The sequence below is a fragment of the Prunus dulcis genome, chromosome 5 (assembly GCF_902201215.1).
Source record: "Prunus dulcis chromosome 5, ALMONDv2, whole genome shotgun sequence".
NCBI classification, from domain to species: domain Eukaryota; kingdom Viridiplantae; phylum Streptophyta; class Magnoliopsida; order Rosales; family Rosaceae; genus Prunus; species Prunus dulcis.
The window spans coordinates 7285163-7303352 of record NC_047654.1 but is presented as its reverse complement, the minus strand read 5'-3'; the positions used below and the strand labels follow the sequence as shown (position 1 = coordinate 7303352).

Sequence of the window (18190 nt, the reverse complement as noted above, 5' to 3'; positions counted from 1 at the left end):
ACTCATGCATAATGCATTTGATGACCAGATAACTACCATCTAACACACCAGAATGTCCATCATAGCCGAGCATGAAAACACCCAGATAATCAAGTGGGGATTCTTAGTTAGCAACCCATATTATTGGTGTATTTGGGATTGTGTTGTACCATATACCAAGGAAGTATTTGGTGGAATTTTTTTAGGTCAGAAGAAGAGACATTCCAAAGTTTCATCATCTTACAAAGGTTAGGCTAATTTTTAATTGTTATATTATATTATATAACATATTTATTAATTAAAACCAAATACATCACTTATTGAGCCGAGTTCGGGGATGAGGATAACAATACCATCTCCACCCCGTCTTCGAATGGAGATTTACTATTATACCCAATATAGGAGCCCAAATTATAAATAATAAAAAAATCATATATAAAATGAACTTTAGAAACACACAAAAAGCTCATTTACAACATAACAAAAGGCTTTTAACTTCTTTTAAATTACAAAACTGCCATTGATTTCTTACAAAACCCAACCCCAAAACCTCATTAAAAAAAACCCAAAACACTCAATAGGGCATTCGATGTAATTTAAATGGTGTAGAGTTTATCTATATTATTAGTGCTAAGAATGAATATATGACTAAATCTCTTTAAAAATCAAGGATCCCCATACTCGACCCTATTTTTCCCCGAAATCTCCTCCCGTTAGAGCTGGGAACTCGATAGGGACCCGACCCGATGGGGATTTCTTCCATCTCTAGGGCACACCAATGCCTCTCAAATTCTGTCAAAGAAGACCTCCTATGTAAACATAGTCATTTGTACAACGTGAGATTTGTTCAGGATACAATGGGCAGAACCAAAACACCACCAAGACGAACAATCCACGAGCACAAAGCACAAATCAAAAAACTTAAGCAAAATGAAACCCATCAAAAGAGCACACCGTCTCTTAGGTTCTGTCAAAGAAGACCTCTTGTGTAAACATAGTCTTTTGCACAATGCTAGAGTTGTACAATATGCAATAGGTCAGAAACAAAGGAATACCAACACGTGCCACCATAGAAACAAAACACAAAATTAATAAGAACTATCTCGAGACCCAACTTGCTACCAACCTATTGCCTTGAAGAAGAAAACTTCATGTTACTGAACATTCGTCGGATGCCAAGCCCACAAACGTTCCAACTGCGAATTATCAGGGAGACCTTAGAGACCCTTGTCAGCAGAGCGATTGGTACCAAATCGTCACCAGAAAAATTAATGCCACCATCGATCATATGCTCTCCCACCATCCATTATGGCACGCTTGCGTTTCCCACTGCAGATCAAGATCTGAACAGAGGCCGATGAAATACCAATCACTACTCCAACCTTTGCCCGATGTGTAAGCACCATACGACTCCCAAGCGAGCACTCAATATCGTCGAGAGCCACTTCCCCATCAAGATCAGACAGCCCCATAGAAGATTAAAAAAAAATTTAAAATTTAAAAAAAAAAATAATTACCAATATAGAGTAGGGGTGGTTGCGGTTCGGTAACCGCGAATTTTTACTCAAATCGCAAACCGACCGACTATTTGCGGTTTGGTGATTTTTGAAACCGCAAGCCGACCGCGTTTTGCGGTTTAAAACCACAAATTCTCAAGCATTCACAAAAATATAAATTTATAACCTAAATAAATAAATACACAACCTCAATTTCTCAAGCATATATAAATTCACAATCGATTCCAATTCTCAAGCATTCACAACCTAAGAAAATTAAAGTTACAATTCCAAACATTCCAATTAAAGATAAACTTCTCAAGCATTCCAATTCCAAATCCTTTAAAGTTACAAACCAAAAGCAAAATGAATTAAAGTTACAACCAAAAAGAAAAATCCAATTCAAAGTAAATTAAAGTTACAAACTAAAAGGAAAAATGCAATACACCAATGTTACAAACTCAAGTGTTGGTGGTGAGTGGATTTGAAGAACCCCTTTGTGTTGTTTGAGCACCAATGCTATCTACAAATAAAACAACATAGTTTAGTACATTTTATTATAAGAAGAAGCATAAATAACATTAGCATAAATAAACTAATTACTTACAAGTTGTCATATCTTCCATTTCCTTGTAGAATTCAACCTCATCATCCGTTGGTTCCTTGTAAAAGGAAAATTCGTCTGCTCTAAGCCAATCACTAGTACACACTAATGCCTCTACCATTTTAGGATGCAAAGAGCTTCTAAAAGGATCCACAATCCTCTTGCCTAGGCTAAAAGCATTTTCACTAGCAACCGTAGAACTTGGAATTGCAAAGATATCCTTGGCAACTTGTGAAAGAATAGGATATCTTGTTTGGTTCCCTTTCCACCAATTCAAGAGATTGAATTGTTTGCTCAAGGGGCTCTCAAAAGGATCCGTCAAGTACTTATCCACTTCATTGGATATCTCAACGGATTGCTCATCCTTCCTCTTTTGAACAAGTTGTTGCATTAGTTGAAATGTGACATCAACATCATCACCAATTTGTGCAACCTCATCATCTATCTCATCCTCATCAATTTGGCTCACACCCCCTCCAACCCCTTTATACTCATTATACAATTCATTCAAACACTTTACCACCTCCTTCACAATCTCATCTTGCTTTCTAGCATCTCCTCCAAGATTGCCAAAGCTTATTTGGAGCATTTGAAGCTTCATCCTTGGGTCTAGCACATTGCCCAAAAATATAAGCTTATTCACAACATCAAAGCTCCCCCAATATTTGTCAAATTTCAACTTCATTAAAGATGCTACCCGTTGCATAGTAGGATTTCTAGGATCCTTCATTTTAGCTTCTATTTGAACTTGTAAAGCAACCAATTCTAAGAAAATTATTGGGGATGTACAAGTTTTGGTTGCACTAAATTTCAATGTAGCATCATAAAATTTTTTGAGAAAATGCACAAAAGCTAATGCCTTCTCCCAATCATCATCTTTTGGAGGTCCAACTCTCTTAACCATCACTTTCTTAACTTTTTCTTCCTCTAGAAAGTAAGCTTGAAACACCTCACAAGAATATGCCATCTTCTCAAAGACTTGCCTATATTTGAATGCACCTTCAAGCATTTTATAGGTTGCATTCCACCTTGTAGGCACATCCATTGGCACATTTGCCATCTTGTCCATCCTACATGCAATGGCAAACTCTCTAAACTTATCCAACCTTGCCGGAGAAGAGTGAATAAACTTCACACAATTTCTTATACCCTCAATTGAGGCACTAAGCTCCTTCAACCCATCCTTAACAATTAAATTAAGAATGTGACAAGCACACCTCAAGTGCAAGTACTTCCCATCCAACATTAAGGTGTTCATTGCCTTTAGACTTTGTGCCATGTACTCAACCGCCCCATCATTGGCGGAAGCATTATCAACGGTAATTGTGAACACTTTATGTATGCCCCAATCCATCAAACATGCATCTAGGGTTTTTCCTATGTCAATGCCCTTATGACTAGTGATCTTTGTGAAACTAATTATTCTTTTGTGCAAGTTCCAATCACTATCCATGAAGTGGATCGTCACAACCATGTAATTTATATTTTGGATCGATGTCCAAGTATCGGTTGTGATACTAACTCTTTTCTCACCAATCACACTTTTTATCTTTGCCTTTTCAACCATGAATAACTCCCACACCCCCTCGGCAACCTTCTTCCTACTTGGTACCTTGAAACGAGGTTGCACCTCGTTCATCATTTCCTTAAAACCCGAGCCCTCAACGACTCTAAAAGGATGCTCATCCTTAATGATGAACTTCACAACCTTTAACTCACATTTTTTTTTGATTGAATGTGTGAGGAACCAATCCACTACCCATTGTATCCGTTGTCAAAGAAGGTTGATTTGCATCACCTTGTTGATAGAGAGGAGAGAGCTTGCATCTCCTCTCTATGTGATTTTTTAAACCCGTTGTCCCATTTTTTCTAGGGTCCGCCGGCATCTCCAATTTGCAATAATTGCAAACCCCTACAACCTTCTCTACCCCATTACCATCCTTCTTTATTTGTTTTGTGCAATGTAACCACACAATCGATTTTGGGGCTTTCCTCCTATCTCCCACCACAAGCCCCTCACTTGTGGTATTTTGTGTTTGAGTTGGAGATTGTGTTTCGGGTGTATCGGTTTGTGTTTGGGGATTAGAGGCATTAGGTGTGTTAGAGTGGTTAGACTCCATCTATAACACAACACAACACAAAAGCAACAACATAAAGAATATTAATAACATATTAAACTCAACCAAATTAAAACACAACAAGAAATGACACTTTTTATAAAAAACACAGATTCAAAACAGATTCTAGAATTAAGCTCAAAACAGCAAAAACAGATTCTAGAAACACAGATTCAAAACAGCAAAAACAGATTCTAGAAACACAGATTCAAAACAGCAAAAACAGATTCTAGAAACACAGATTCAAAACAGCAAAAACAGATTCTAGAATTAAGCTCAAAACAGAATTTACAAAATACTAACAATAACAATAAGATGACACGCATCAAACATGCCTTCTAAACCAAGAGATAACCTAGTTCAAATATTAGTCTTGTTATAATGCGAAGAAACATGCAAGGAGACAGTTTATTTATCACTAATTGCAATATTAAGTTTCTTTACTTGAGCATCCCAATGGGACGCAGTGTGAGCAGAGAATTATAAAACTGATAATATTAATCCATGTATAGTAGGCGTGACTATCTATTTATCACCTATGAGATGAAACTTGTTACTATGAAGATTGATCATTTACTACATTAAGATAATCGAAACTGAACCAGTTACCTGATTGGAGTTCCAGAAGTGTAGAGCGGGTTCTTCACGACATATTGCACATACAAGTTGTAAATGTACTTCAAAGATTCACGCAAGTCGCCAGTCCTGGGATAATCTGCACACACAAACACAAAACAAAGAGTAAGAAAGCAGCAGCACATTAAGAATGTAATTGAAAACCACACATGTACAAATTTCTAACCTAAGCACAAATTCAAGTTCATGAATGTAATTGAGGGAGAGGAGAGGCCTTTCTTTCCGATCCTAAATCGCTAGATCTAATACTAGAAAATTGCCAACAGAAGCAGCAAATATTTCATATTTCATATTCATATTCAATCAAACCATAATTCTTAATTTCAAGATCTGAAAGCAAAAATAAAAAAAATAAAAAAATAAAGACTTAGAAAACGGAAAAAGCTAACCTTAATGCCAGAAGGGGATTCCATGAAAGTAAGCTTGTAGGTATTGGTGCGGAAGCTGTGGAAGGAACAGCCTGTGCAGAAGCCAATGGGTTTGAGTTGAGCTTGACACAGAGAGAGACAGAGAGAGAGACGAATGGGAATAAGAGAGTTGAGAGAGAGAGACGAATGGGAATCAGGAGAAGAAATAGATTCTAGGTTTTCATCTCACGGCTACAGAGAGAGAAGAGAAGGGTTTACAATTTTACTTAATTATTCATAGAGTATAGCCGTGCGGCTATACTTTGCGGTTTGCAATAACCGCAAATTTTGAAAATAAAATACCGCAACCGCAACCGCAAATGCGGTTCGATTCTTAATACCGTGATTGCGGTTCGGTTTACCGCGATTGCGGTTTTATTGCGGTAAAATATAGGTTGGTTTTTGCGGTTTTTCGGTTTTTCGGTTTAAAATGTCATCCCTAATATAGAGCCCAACCTTGTACATTGAGAACAGAAGCACACAAGTCCCATGGGAGGAAGACCTTGGGAAAGAGGGTCTCCAATCCAAATGCAGACCCTAGGATGGAGAGCAACCAAACTCAGAGCCTATGAGTGAGGAACACGAAGAGCTGACGCAGCCCTCCTTTCAAAGAACAAAGAGAGCAAAAACCACCGAACCCAACACACCAAGAGAACCCAAAGAGACAATCAGAGAGGGCAGAGAGAGACGACACAAAAAATGGATCAAGAAAACTAGAGAAAGCCCTAACCCCAGCCGTCAACAATTTTGGCTCTCCTTGCGTGAACGAGAGTGAAATTAACCCACCACCAATTAAGCAGTGGGGAAGATATATTAGGGAGTAGGTTCGGTTTCTCTGATTCCATGTAAATAGTTCAATTCCATAAATAATATAAGGTATGGGACAAACACGCATTGGCTGTAATTATAAAATTTAACTGGTACTTCATCCCAAATAAGGTTGGTCAAGAAAATAAATAGCGAAAAAGTGCGCAGAAGTAAGACAAATATTTCTTACATGAGATACTGTAGACCTTACAGGCCTAAAAGAATTGAAGCCAAGCCAGCTTGAAGCTATAAAATTCTGTACACATAATAAGTTCAGCAATCAGAATCAGTCTTACAAAATGAGGGAAAACTATTTAGGAACCAAAAGCAATCACATCAAAATTCAGCTGAACCAGGTGCCCGGGGAAAAGGGATAACATCTCTGATGTTCTCTATCCCAGTTGCAAATTGTACAAGTCTTACAAAATGAGGGAAAACTATTTAGGAACCAAAAGCAATCACATCAAAATTCAGCTGAACCAGGTGCCCGGGGAAAAGGGATAACATCTCTGATGTTCTCTATCCCAGTTGCAAATTGTACAAGTCTTTCGAAACCCAAACCAAAGCCCGCATGAGGAACTGGAGAAACAAGGAGAATGGAAATTAAACATAAAATAATTTATCCACTCAGAATATAGAAGCTCAATCGATAAACTATATACTATCGACTACATCTCATGTTTTATTAACGTTCATTCTGGATGGATCATGTTAACTTAGACGACCTTCTAGTGATTTGTATGTATAAATTTATCCCTAAATACTACCTTTGTTTTCTAAATTTGAGTGGGGAGAGAAAAGGGTGGGAGAGTGGGAACAGCAGCACTCTTAACTTTAAGTTCAGATTTCCCAATTGTGTAGTAGCGCAAATTCTCTCAGCATTCATTCAGCGACTAGAGTAATTTTTCAAGTTCAAAAAACAGAATTCCTCACCTGAACCGTAACGACGCAAATCAAGATACCACCAGTAGCTGTCCTTATTCAGCTTTGATTCATCCAACCTTTCTTCTAGATATTCAAGCCTCTCTTCTCTCTGGCTTCCACCAATAAGCTCGCCAACCTGACAAAAGAACAATCACAATTTATTAGCAAAAATAATACTATAAAACATCACTGACTAAATGGCATGATACATCACTGAATTGATACAAAAGTTGACACAACATGGTCTGGTTTTGATGATAGAACTAAATACATTACAATGTAACCCTAAAGCCAAAGTATTAAATAAACCGAACTGTGTTAGTCAGGTTATGTCTTATCATATTTGTGTTTTTGTTTTATTTTGTGTTGTCTTAGTCAAAGCACAACCCAGAAACACGAATTGCCACTATAGACCTGCCTCAACAGGATTGCTGAACCGTAAACCTTTGGCATTCTAGAACATTCTCTTGTTATCTGTAATTCAACCAAGCATAGCTTCATACATGTGTCTAATGTGTTGTGCAAGACAACATAAAAAAATCACTATACCCTCTAGAATAAATTTTAGACAGCAATAAAATTTTATTAATAGCTACAGGATAGCAATAATAGAAATGCAATGATATATTGCTAAAATTACCCGGGGAACCAACATATCCATAGCTGCAACAGTCTTCCCATCATCATTTTGCCGCATATAAAATGCTTTGATGTCCTGAAATAGGAATGTGTCATGAATATCTTCAGAGAAGTAGTTCGATAAGTGGAACTAAATTTCATAATTAGTTTTTCCCTTCCATGATTATTCCAAAAATAGGAAAAGATACAACAGAGGGGTTCATGCCTTCGGATAATCTCTGACAATTACTGGGCATCCGCTAAATGCCTCTTCAGTTAAATAACGTTCATGCTCACTCTGCAAATCACAACCCCACTTGACCTAAAAACAAGCATTGAATAGGAGTCAGAATGTAAAATGCAAAACATGGTGAAAGCCACATATTGAGAACGAATAATACTATTGCCACGGATGTACCAGTATACAATGATGGAAATAAGCACCATCTTTTGTAACCTGATGAGTATCTTCTGACTCACTAAACGTAAATCAACTAAGTTTCTTTTCTAAACTCAGAGTATGCTTAAAGCGCATCATCGGTTAACTTATCAATCATGAAACATCAGCCTGAGTCATAACGCTCACATGTCTAAAGCTGCCTATTATCAAAAAGATCAGAAAGTGGCAATCCAGTGGGAGGGCATCTGTATTATACACGTTGATAAAATTAATGCCACTGGTATCTGATCTAAAAATAAGCAAGCAATGTTTTGGTTATGGAGGATTTAAATATTGATAAAATCTTCTCCTGAAGCTCCAAGGAGCAGTGATTATGATGAGATCATATCACAACGTTTTATGCAAACGGGTCCGGAGGAAAAGAATACTAAATACCATCCTTACATTACATACACACTAGAACATAGTTGAATTAGATAGAGGAAAGAACCGAAGATTATGGCAAACAATTCAGATTCCAGATAATTGTTTATCTTTTGAATTTGATAGAAGAATCCAGAGACCTTTTAATCTCATGACAAACATCAGAGAGAAACTTTTTTACAAGAACAGAGTTGGTTAAAAAAGCTTTAAGTAGTTGGCCATACTGGGAATTCGAATTTCTTATTTGCTCTGAGAAGAAGTTCAACTGCATCAGTATAAGTCAACTGCACGAAGTCTTTATCTGCCACATCCTGTTGATTGAACACACAGAGAGAGAGGTAAGAAAAATAATGAGGGGACAATAATAATTGGAATTTTGGAAAGCAGGGCATAGCTTAGTCGTCGTATAAATAACCAATTCAGAAAAAGAACATAGAAAGGAGGATTTAATTTATAGCATAGAGGATAAAGCACAAGTTACACCAAGAGCTCATACATTTAATCGATCTATGATTCCTTTCTCAATCCAAGTGTTGAAAAATTCCATGTCTTCCTTGCAATTTTCAAGGACGTGTCTCACCTTCAAGAATGGAAGTATATGTTACTCTAAAATCCAAAAATAACAATGTCACTTGACAATTCTAGCAAGTTGGTTGGTGAGTTTTCCAGAAAATGGTTTGATAATAGTGTTCATGAAAATAGTTTTGAAAGGTAACATACTACGTACTGGAGATAGGCAGTTGCACAGGCCATGTCATCGTTGAGATCAGCAAATGCAAGTTCCGGTTCAATCATCTAAACCAAGGAAGAAAAGGGAATTAAATTATAAGAAGAATACAACCCAAGAAGCTAAATAAAGAAAGGAATGTGAAAGGAAAAAAACTTACCCAAAATTCAGCCAGGTGCCTGGAAGTGTTGGAATTTTCAGCCCGAAATGTGGGGCCAAATGTATACACCTGGAAAACGATTCTTGGTTTATCTTGGAAAGATACATTGATTGTAATCCGAATTTGGTACTAAAATGAGGACAGGCATTGGTGCATGAAAGAAAAAACATACATCAGAAAGAGCAGTAGCATAGGTTTCAGCATTGAGTTGGCCAGAGACAGTCAAGAACGCTGGCTTCCCGAAAAAATCCTGAGACCATAATATTAAAATCAAAACTCAAATGGAAGTCGCATAAAAATTTAACAAGAGGACCCACTAGCTTTGGTCAATTCCAAATATTATTAAAACGGAAGTTTGCTACACAACCTCTTTCCTAGTTGTGTGATGTAAAAACCTCCCCATCCCAACGGTAAAGATCAAACTGTTATAGTTTTTTTTTCCCCTTTTTAAGAATCAAACGGCCATATTTCAATCTGCATGTTGAACTATCCATGAGTCATTTACAGGTTTGGATCTCAATTTTGCCATAATCCACGTCCTGATTTATCCTCCCAGGAAAACACCATTTGGAGTTCCTTGAGATGCTAAATTTCTCCACAAGGAATTCAATGCTGGAGCTCATATAACAACTTAGTGATGTATCAGAGCCATTTAATTTGACAGTGTTAGTGAAGCCCAATTATCTCATTCATCACAATACATTTATTTGATTAGACAATATATCATATGAAGTCCAAATAAGGTACAAAGGTGAAATACCTCCGTTGGTGTGATGGGCAGGATGTTTTGAAATACCTAAACCCTAAATTAGAAATCATAATAGAAACCACCACTACATCGTTTTTTTTAATTAGAAGGTTCAGAGATTTATATATGCCTAAGGGGCTTTTCTTGTTTCCTTTTATCAATGGCAGAATGGCCAAGGGAATGGTAATAATAGTTAATAATATAAGAACATAATTGGTGTGCTGTTGCACTTGCTTTGTTATAACTTAGAAAGAAATTGGAAATGCATCCAACTCACTTGTGACCAATCAACTAGGCCATCCTTCAATCGTGGAATACCATCCACAGGAGAATGAGAGGCTTCTCTGGTGCTTGGAATCTTTTCATTGAACAAATAGAAGAGTTTATATAAGCACTACACAACATACAGCAGATTTAAGAGCAATGACAACAATGGTACAAAACCAAAATGCACTACTAATCATTATAAATGGCCTGAAATATAATATGGCATGACATCTTGCACGATGTATTATCTTCAAGATGCTGAATGCCAATGTATCTTGTCTATGTGTCTCCGTGCAGGCACTAGGAAACAAGGAAACAATTAAGCAAGCCAATGAATACAGATTAAAAGTAGAACACTGTCCACTGGAAAAAGCATAAGTTATATGTATATTAATATTCTCTTGCCCAACAGTAATAGAACATAAGATGTTCATTTCATTAAACTGTGAACTTGGCAAAATTCAGGAAAGAACCGTCCTAATCAATGGTCTAAAAAATCAGTGGCAGCATAAGCTTCTTATGTTGCCAGACTATCTGACAAGAGAACATTTCATGTCTAATATATTGCAAAAATAAACCTGCAAATAGCATATAAGACAAGCAAAAAAAGGAGTAAAAACTTAATAGAATTACAACTTGCATAGTGATACACATGCTGCAAACTGTTATATCAGACACAGCAATGTTTTGAACAAAAATAATAAGACAACTTTTAAGCACCAGTGCTCACCAAAGTAGTCACACAGAATTGTTCGCCTGCTCCTTCACAATCTGAAGCAGTAATAATGGGACTTGAGACCCATACAAATCCATTTTCTTGGAAAAACTTGTGGGTAGCATATGCCAAAGCATTTCTCACTCTTGCGACCTAAAACCATCATGCAATTGAAAAATTAAGATAATTGATTTAGACATTGTAGATAGATCCACAGAGAAAATACTAAAAAGATGCACACTTTATTGTTTGCCACACTGAACTTCTGTCATACTCAGTTAGGTAAGAAATGTCTCAAAGTAATGATTAATGAATACTTGCGTAAGTATGCCAATACAAAATATCTGAATACATGTGTAGATTAGTCCCATTGACTTCAATATGCACTTATCCGGAAAAAAAAAAAAAATTCAACAGATTTACGCACCCAATTGGAACAGCAAGTGAAGAATAAATGGTAGGTCTAGTGAGTAATTTTATTTTTTTTTAAGTTGGGTTTCAAAAAAAATGAAATTGTGAATGATCTGGATCACTTGAACTTGAACTTCTATGCATACTAAATCAAATTATATCAACTTAGGTCACCCATCAAAGGTCAGCTTCACTCACTTTGAACTGAAAATTAGCCATCACCGTTATCTCAATGCATCATTTATTGGCTTACTGATATTTATGGATTTAAGAGAAAATTCTAGGAACGCTAACCCAAAATTCAGGTAAGTATTGTCCTTATCCACATATAATCTCTCCATCTTCCTCCTCGCCTTCGTTTTTTTTTTTTTTTTTTTTTTTAAAACAAACAAACAAACAAAAAAGCATCCAGTTGGATATGCACAAATTTACTAAACCATGACATGTCTTAATCACTCGAGTAAGATTCATGCACCATAAGGCATATTCAAACAACCAAAATAATTAAGAAAGACATAAATGGAAGTCTGATTTCAACACAATCAACAACAACGTAGGACTAAATCTATCTAAAAAGAGAAATGGCAGCATATCCTGAAAATGACAAGTAAAATAATTTTAAATATAAAACATGAAAAAGATAAAATGATTGACAAAAAAATTAAAACAACGACAAATAGAACTAAATGGTTTATGTAACTATAGAGAATCAGTAGCAACAAAGACACAGAACCATACCGCACCAAAAGTATTTGTTCTTGGCCGGAGATGAGCTTTTGTTCTCAAAAATTCTCTACTGACCCTTTTCTTTTGGATGGGATATGAAGGATCACTCTTTCCAACCTACAAGATGAAGAGCATATACAATTATTCCAATTCTTTTGATGGGAACCTAGAAACTTGAAAGTCCAAAATAATGCTTGATAAACTTTGTTGGTTTAGCACTACTCCTAAAAGTTTAAGCTGTTAGGATTAGGTCAACAAGTGTTTCATATTTTAACACCCCTCATATGTGGGCCCCTCTCCACCATTAAAGCCCACCTTGTGCAGTTCAATTTAGATTGGGAGGATGTAATTACAAGATTAGAGCTCAGTATTCCTTGCTCGGATACCATGAAAAACTTCACGAATTTACAAAACTGGATTATGAAAAGGGGTCCCCAATGTATTTATATATTGCACATTCCAGGCACCTGGCCAATGAGGGACTGTCCTAACACTTCCCCTAAGCACCAGGTACAGACACTCAACTCTTCCCCCTCCGTGCAAGGCCGGAAACACAAATCAACTGATCTCTACAACATACCTGCTCTGTACCATGATATACTCCGTGGTGAACTCATGCTTGAAAATAAACTTACAAAGGAATAGTGCCCAAGTGTTTATACACCACATCACACATCCCAAAAGTTCACAGGTGATGTGGGACTATACTAACAATGATAAGACCACAAATTCAGAACTCAAGCTTACATCTTGAGGCTTTGAATTCAAAAATGAAACTAATAAGTTCACACATGGGTCCCAAACATGGAAAAGTAGCCTTTAGATATCATGTGTTATGTACAGGCTGATGAATTAAAATTCTAACCTCTTTTTTTCGCACAAATACACATTTTTTTAGGGCACAGTCCCCACCCCACAAGGCAGTGCATGCACAATTGGAACTAAACTGTAAACTATAGCAGATATGTCCAATAAATGTAGTAAGAGATTCCATTTTCAAATAGTAACATGGTCTCAAACAAGCAAAGTTGCTACAACTGGAAAACAATGAAAAGAGGTAAACAGGAGTGGAGGAATGATAAAACCTATATCTCATACCATCAAGATAGTTGTCAAGCTAGACATAGATGACAAGAAATACTAACCACAACAATTTTCTTGACCTTCAATTCCACTTTTTGCTTTGATCCTTGGCTGGCAGCTAATATCCCTTGCACCCATATTGAAGCACCAGTAGTGATCAAGCCAGATTCTACCTATCAATAAGCTCCATAGCTTGAAGTAAAGACACGACGATATGGCACAAACTCCACTAAATTATCAGGGAAACTAATATCTTAAGATACTTTTTTCAATCTAACAAAAAATAACTAACAGAATAAACCCATACTATTATAGATATAAACCATGCAACCTAAATATAGACATATTCCACAATGTTAATATGAGAAGCAAGTTTCAGGCTGACCCAAGAACTGGTGTGAAGTAAACTTATATGCAAATACAAAAAACACAAGCACATAAGCAATGATCAGAAGAAGCACACATTTTTCTACCAGTGATTAGTAAACAGTACCTGATCATAACCTTCGGCATCTAAACCCAATACACATTGCATGTTTGAGAGACACGACCCGTCATTAACCTAAAGATGCAAAATTTAACAACAAAAAGACTCAAATTATTAAACTAAAACTAAAAGATTAGGAAAATAATATGTATTCCAATTATATATTGATGCTATTACCTCAATGAATGTAACGCTGCTTTGGACCCGAAGAGTCCGAACCCAACCCATAACCACCAAACTCTGGCCCAACCGCTCTAGCCCTTCGTCGGACCCGCCTTTGATATCCACAACCTTCAGCTTCTTCCTGAACTCCCCGACTCTGTTGTTGCCGCTTTTCGGCCTCCAACTTTCTGCAATTTCCGGTTTCGTCCTCTCGGCGGCTCCTCCGCCGGAGTGGAGAGCTCCGGAGATGACGGTGCAGAAGGACCTCCGGCGAGGGACTGCTGGACCGGCGCCGGAGAACCGGGACGACCAGGGAAGAAATGGCGAGAAAGTTGGCGGTTGTGGTTGAACTAGGGTTCGGGGGTAGAAGGAGAGGAACCGGAGGGTCGAGTAGGGATTGAACCGGAGGGTCGAGTAGGGATTGAACCGGAGAGAAGGGGCTGGTGCGAAGGCGGCAGCAGCAGCCATTTTCCCTTCGTTTTCAGTGGAGTGCAATTCTGAGTGGTGATTTTGTTGGTTTTAATCCACACGTCGCACGTGTCCCTATCAAATTTTAACATGCGTCCCTCTATTTAACAGAACTTAAACCCCGAAATAACACCGTTAACTTTTAACCCATAAAATTAGAAAAAACACAGAAAAAAATAAAAACATTCCAGATGTTTATTTCTTTTTTGATTTCATACTAACTAAACAAATCATGTGTGAATTGTTTTACATTTTTTTCTATTTTCTTGGGGAACAAGGTGTTGAATGTATGGTTCAAAACTTCAGTGAAACTTTATATAATTGATTAAGATAAATAAAGACTAAATTATATATATATATTTAGAGTGTTGTTAAATGAACCCTAAAATTAAGTGAGTACACCCTACTACCAAAGTATTTATTGAATTACTAATTTACTCTATATGAGATATATTGAATTATGAAACAAATATAATTTGGGTTAACTGTTGATTTACTCCCTGAACTTGTACGTTATTTTCAATTTGCACCCCCAACTTTTTTTTCGAAAAATTCACTACACGAACTAATTTTTATTGCCAATTTCCCCTACTGTCTAAATCTCAACATTTCATTCAATTTACCGTTAAATATGAGGGCAAGGTGGTCATTTTATATGTTAAAATATATGAAATCTTAAATAAATAAATTATTTTAATAAACAAAGTGGCCCACCCATGCCTTCCATTTGTTGTAATTAAAAAAACATAGGAGAGAGAGAGAGAGAGAGAGAGAGAGAGACCAAAGGGGGTGTGGAGGTGGTCCTCAAGGATATGAATGGCGATGACATTGTCACCAAGCTCCGCCACTTTGACGAGTGCCATGTCAACAACTCCTTGCTATGTGACCACCACCGTCTTCCCACCACCACCCCCATCGCCTTATTCGGTCAACAACTTCATTTCACCACCAGCTGCCTTCGTCCGACGTTATTTCTTTCCCAGAGAAATCAGTCACTCCAATGGCACTAACGTTTGTTAGTTTATATGTTCTATTAAGAATTGGAAACTAGAAATTGGAAATTGAGAAATTGGGAAATCAAATCCTGGTTGGTTGGTGGGTGGCTTGCAATGATGGCCATAGGGAATAGGGGAGAAGGAAATGGGTGGTTGCGGGCTAGGGTTCTGGGTTCGTTGGTTTGGTGGGGGGGGAGGGAGGCAGGGTGTGTGGATGTGTGGGTTCTAGGGTTTAGGGTGGGGGGATTGGTCTAGAATGAAGGGTGGAGGTCATGGAGGAATGAGGGAATGGAAGGAGAAGAAAATCGCAGAGGGTGGGTAGGTGGGTAGGTCCCTATGGTGGAGGTCATGGAGGAATGAAAAAGGCTATTTAAAAATTGTATCTAAAATGACTGGAAAAGTAGAAACAAGATCGGATATAATTTGATCATTATGAGCAAATCCAAAATCTTTGTAGACAGAGCCAATCATCAGTTCCTAACCGTGGGGGTTTAATGATTCGACAGACTATTGGATGACATATTGTTGATTTAGATGGTATGGGGTATTGGCAATAAAAATTAGTTCGTGTACTCAATTTTCCAAAAAACAAAAAAGGCGGGGGTGCAAATTGAAAGTAACATACAAGTTCATGGGGTAAATCAATAGTAAACCCATATAATTTTAATAAGTATACCATACTCACCATGTTCAACCTTAATCAAATGTAGAGAAGTTTTTGTATTGCTTAATTTGATTTTTACATCTAATATTCAAAATTTCTAGCCAAATGCGCATTTGATTACCATGTTTCTAGATCTCATTATCTTTCGTATTCCCTTCGAGTTGTTATGTTCTGTTCAAATTATGTAGATTCAATTACAAGCCCAAATTTTGCTTTCTGTAAAAAATTAACATTGGGAATTAGACAAACTTCGCAATCACCCTTAAGTTGAAAGAAAATTTTGACCCAAAAAGAAACATTCAACCAAAAGAAAAAGAGACATGTTCATCCTTTGTAATGATGGGGCAATTAACTACTTTTCCTTGACTGTAAATGAAATATTTTCATAGTTTAGTTACATTCTCTGTTCGTTGTTACCCTGTGATGAATTCATGTTAATTAAACCACCTTAATTATTTTTGTTTCTATGTATAAGAGAGTATTGCTACATAAAATAATTTCAAAATCTTCATAGTCGATTGATTTTCCATGTTAATTTGCACCATAGGTTTTATGACTTGTGAATATAAACACTCTGGCATGCTACCACTTTGGCATGAACTGTAGCAGATAACTTTTTTTTCTTTGTTTTATACTGGCCTTGTTGATTATTAAAATTATGCAGATTTGCAAATTGGGTTACATTTGAAATTTTGGAATCAACTTGGAAGTTTATTGATGAACATAACCAAACACAAATGCCTTGTTGGTTTTAGTGCATCAACATGATTAATTAAGAATATGTTGTTTGGGACTATCATTATCATAAGCATAGCAATTGATTTTGTTAATAATCTGAACTTGGGCACAAATTCATGTAAAAAGAGAAATATGATTTAGGATTGATATTAGGGTATACTTAGTTAATTTTACATTTTGATTAAAATATTATGGTGTACTTAGATCATAAGATGTACTCAATTAATTTTAGGGTCCGTATAGCAGCACTCTACATTTATATGCATTTAGAAGATGGACAATAAGAGAAAAGGTCCTCAAAAAGCAAGAACATTCTACAAGTTGATCATTCTACCTGTATTAGTAGGGTTCGCCCAAAAGGGTGGAAGAGTCCAAAGAGCCAATGGTAGGGCCTCCAAAAAACCCTAGCCACTCTCTTACTCTGTGAGTCCTAAAGGAAAATTTCATAGAGGGGGGGAGGAGGAAGAAGTGACAGGACCTGACCCGAATTCCCCCTTGGAACTCGTGTCAAATCCTGTTATCCGTCCGACACCTGAGCAATGCCGAACCCACTACTAAATTTACACCTACAATAATCTCAACTGGCAGCAACACAAGATAAGGCACACATAAAATTCACATGGCCTCCGGCCTCAATTTCAATCATAAGTGGGAAATATCAGAGCAACTACTGAAGTTGAATTTACAAAATTATTTTCCAAATAAACCATGAGGATGGAAGATGAAGTCTTCTACTTAGAATTATAAGGACTTCACCGACGCCGGAGTAGCTTATGTGGATGTCTTAATGCTGAGCTATCTACTTCTTGGGGGCGCAAAACAGTAAAAGCGTGAGTAGACAAAAAAAAAAGTTTTCTTGAAAGTAATTATACAGAATATACTAACCCCTATGTTTTCATAAACCTTTAAAAAAAACTCACTAATACACATGTAAGCATACGTATAGGAACAAAATATAACCAAATATCATTCAACAAAAATCAAGTTTCAAACCATTCTTTGAATCCCATAAACCAAGCAATTTCAAATACAAAACATCCAAAAATCCAATCTCAAACCAAGTCATACGAAAACTCTCCACCCAAGTACACCTAAGGGGAAAATAACTAGCCAACCCTGTGTAATATATCAGTAGGGTGGTAAGGGAACATCCTCGGGAAAATCACTGGCCGGACACTCGCAGTTGTGATACGAGTATAGGCAATATACTGAGGCAACTGAGAATGGGGGAAAACTGATTAACCATCTGTATAGACAATCGGATAGGTGGTGGGGGGAAATCCTGGCCGGACACCCACATAGGCGGGTACAAGCAATATATTGGCCAGACACCTACAGAAGAACCTTACTGCAGGTACAGGCAAACCACTGGCCAGACACCTGCATAGTCAACACAGGTAGATGCAATGTCAACACAGGTACATGCAA

At 37.0% G+C, this 18190-nt stretch overlaps 1 protein-coding gene across 6 annotated transcripts; it reads right to left on the bottom strand.

The window, feature by feature from the left end:
* Positions 1-6133: 6133 nt before the first annotated feature.
* Positions 6134-14382, bottom strand: LOC117627707 (asparagine--tRNA ligase, chloroplastic/mitochondrial). 6 transcript variants are annotated; one of them, XM_034359909.1, is made up of 16 exons: positions 13913-14382; positions 13742-13810; positions 13311-13421; positions 12178-12282; positions 11044-11181; positions 10324-10404; positions 9471-9548; positions 9299-9367; positions 9132-9206; positions 8908-8991; positions 8636-8722; positions 7815-7910; positions 7611-7685; positions 6980-7106; positions 6527-6625; positions 6134-6399 (listed from the first exon to the last, which is right to left on the bottom strand). In XM_034359909.1, the coding sequence occupies exons 1-16, from the start codon at positions 14363-14365 to the stop codon at positions 6383-6385; spliced, it is 1764 nt and encodes a 587-aa protein (XP_034215800.1). In that variant the 5' UTR covers positions 14366-14382; the 3' UTR covers positions 6134-6382. The 6 variants fall into 6 exon arrangements, with proteins under 6 accessions (XP_034215800.1, XP_034215801.1, XP_034215799.1 ...); XM_034359910.1 differs by having other exon boundaries at positions 6134-6426; positions 6554-6625; XM_034359908.1 differs by having other exon boundaries at positions 6134-6345; positions 6473-6625; positions 13913-14381.
* Between the last annotated feature and the right edge of the window lie 3808 nt (positions 14383-18190).